This window comes from Sycon ciliatum, chromosome 4 (genome assembly GCF_964019385.1).
Source record: "Sycon ciliatum chromosome 4, ocSycCili1.1, whole genome shotgun sequence".
Taxonomy (NCBI): Eukaryota; Metazoa; Porifera; class Calcarea; order Leucosolenida; family Sycettidae; genus Sycon; species Sycon ciliatum.
This window is the reverse complement of record NC_088646.1, coordinates 23904356-23906855: the sequence shown is the minus strand read 5'-3', so window position 1 is coordinate 23906855 and position 2500 is coordinate 23904356. Positions and strand designations below refer to the sequence as shown.

Below are 2500 nucleotides of genomic sequence, written 5' to 3'. Positions count from 1 at the left end.
TTGCAGAGAACAACAAGACACAAGGCTAGTTTGTTCCTATTCATATCAGGGGGGGGGGGGGGGGCGTCGCAAGGTAATTTGGTGTGCTACGGTCAGCCATTTCAAGTACAATTTACTCGTGGGGAGGCGTGGCCGAGCAGAATTTTTTTGGAAATTTAGAGCCCAAATCAGTGCATTTTATTGATTCACGGGGTACTTGGGGCAAATAGTGGTACGGTCAATACCGTAGTGACCGTACCGTGTGCGACGCCCCTGCATATAGAGTTTCATGCTATGCAATCATCAGGCAACATCCAGGGGTCACACACACCTCCACTTCATGGCCCAGGTACCGTACATCCGGGGTCAAACGACTGGAAATGGATAGGCAGGGTTCTAAAAAAAGTGCTTCTATTCAATGCAAAGAGAAGTATGCCACATCCAGGGTACTCTATACTGAAGTTTCACCGCACTAGTAGTACTAGTAGTAGTATGTATGTCCTAGATTCTACGCAGCAAAGAGGCACAGGCGATTAACAGTAAGGTCTTACTTGAACTGGAACGGATTTGTTCTCTGGTCTTCCACTTGCCGCACAATCTTATCTCCCATCCATTCAACCTGGGCAAACACACAACACCAGTAGCAGTACAGATAAATCCTGGGTGAAGTGATTACAGCTTCTAATAGACTATTGGTCATAGATTTTTTCTCCATATTCATAAGACACATTTTCAGACCGGACTACAACATCAAACATTCTTCATTCAGGGAGGACGAGATCATTATTTGCAAAACAGGGTAGTGTGCTAAGCCTTCTGCAGTACATGGAACTGCTGTACCATTGTAGTACACCAACTTGAGTGCGCAGTGAATCTGGCAGCATGCAGAGCACTTCGGTCTACTGCACGCCACGTGCAGATCCTGCATTTGTATGGCCGTGTGCATATCGAAAAAGTCAAACTGTGTACTTGTAAGAGCTACATGTAAACTTTTCTAAGAACTTGCAGACTCCATTGCAGCCACTCGTACATTAGGGTACCTCAACTCGAACTTTCCAAATATGGTCTCTTCGCTGCACACATCACTTCAAAATAAATAAATAATTGAATTCACCAAATTTTCGGGCATGGCCCATCCTCAGGGTGAAAACATTCAGCTACATGTAGTACGAGTAGTCAGTGTACTAGTAGCCGTTTCACTCCCAGTATAATGAGAAGCAACACAGCACTGGTGGACTAATACACACACACCGAGCATCTATACACCACCTGCAGCCCTGATCAATGAAATCCAGGCGCGGCACTCAAGTCTGCGCCTTGCACCATTTCAAAGCCCAGTGTTCGCAGGTCTAGGGCTGCGCAACGCCCGGCGCGTACATACGTGCATCGACTGGATTTCATTGAGCAGCACTGTATGTAAAGCCGAACAGACGGCACACCATCAAAGAACCATAGTCTGTTGATGGGATCGGGCTGAAAGCAAGGACAGGGAAAGAGATGACTGATGACTGGCGTTTCCTTCCAGCTTACCTGGGACTTGGCAAACTCCACCACATTGTAGCTGACATTGCTGAGCAGGGCCAGTGAGTAGGCAATGAGGCCTGACTCCTGATTACGCCACAGCCGATCCTGCACAGAGAAAGAATGTAGGCAATACACAATAGCCATCAGTCACATCAAACCAAGATTTTAAAACTAGCAGTAACAAGCTATGCACACTTGCTCCACCAGAAAAGGCATATACTGCATTCCCCCAATTATAAACCGCACTTGATTATTATCTCGCATCCCCATTTTTAGGTTTGAGCCAAATTGTTTCAACATCTTCGTGTAGGATGTTACATTCGATTGTAAGTTGCGCCCCCTTCTTCGCCCTTGAAGTTTAGCGTAAAAAAGGTGCGACTTCTATCCAGGAAAATATGGTACAGGTATCAGCCTAAAGTTCGGAGATCCGTAATCAACACTTCAAAGTACATAAACCAGAGTGTTCAACTATACATCCACGCTACATGAAACCACTCCCACGGGCTATGGCAAAGTTTGATACTTAGATAATCATGAATCATAGGATATCCCATTATATTGTAAGTTCCCCCAACAAACACCATACTGAGAAGGTGATCATGCGTGCACGGGAAATATGCATTCATATTTTCACCTTTCGTATACAAAATAACAACCTGTAATACAGAAATAGCAGTAATACACAGCAAAGGTCACGATAACTAAAACAAAAACTTCGCCACATCTCTCTCCAGGAGCTGCTGAATACTCAGGTTGCGTTCGTTTTTAGCTACCTGGTAGAGTAGAGTCACTCTACCGATAGAGGTAGATGGTAGAGGCAAGTGTACGAACGCTGTTCTACCGGATCTAGTAGTTTACACGATGTGTACGTGAAATGTTTCTTTTTTTTATGGAGTTGTGTACAAATCCTTGATCTTGCTGGAAATCCCGTAGCTCTACCAACTTCTACCGGATTCTACCAACTTTTTCCCGGAAGAGCCGGTAGAGGAAAGTAGAA

The 2500-nt window shown here is 45.0% G+C and overlaps 1 protein-coding gene across 1 annotated transcript in view; it reads right to left on the bottom strand.

The window, feature by feature from the left end:
• Nucleotides 1-2500, bottom strand: part of LOC135815154 (cleavage and polyadenylation specificity factor subunit 2-like) — a 21648-nt gene that overhangs the window by 14622 nt on the left and 4526 nt on the right. Inside the window, exons 7-8 of the mRNA XM_065328409.1 lie at nucleotides 1510-1608; nucleotides 531-598 (exon numbers count right to left, since the gene is read on the bottom strand). Coding sequence (XP_065184481.1) covers nucleotides 531-598; nucleotides 1510-1608 — 167 coding nt within the window. The remainder of the gene's footprint in view (nucleotides 1-530; nucleotides 599-1509; nucleotides 1609-2500) is intronic.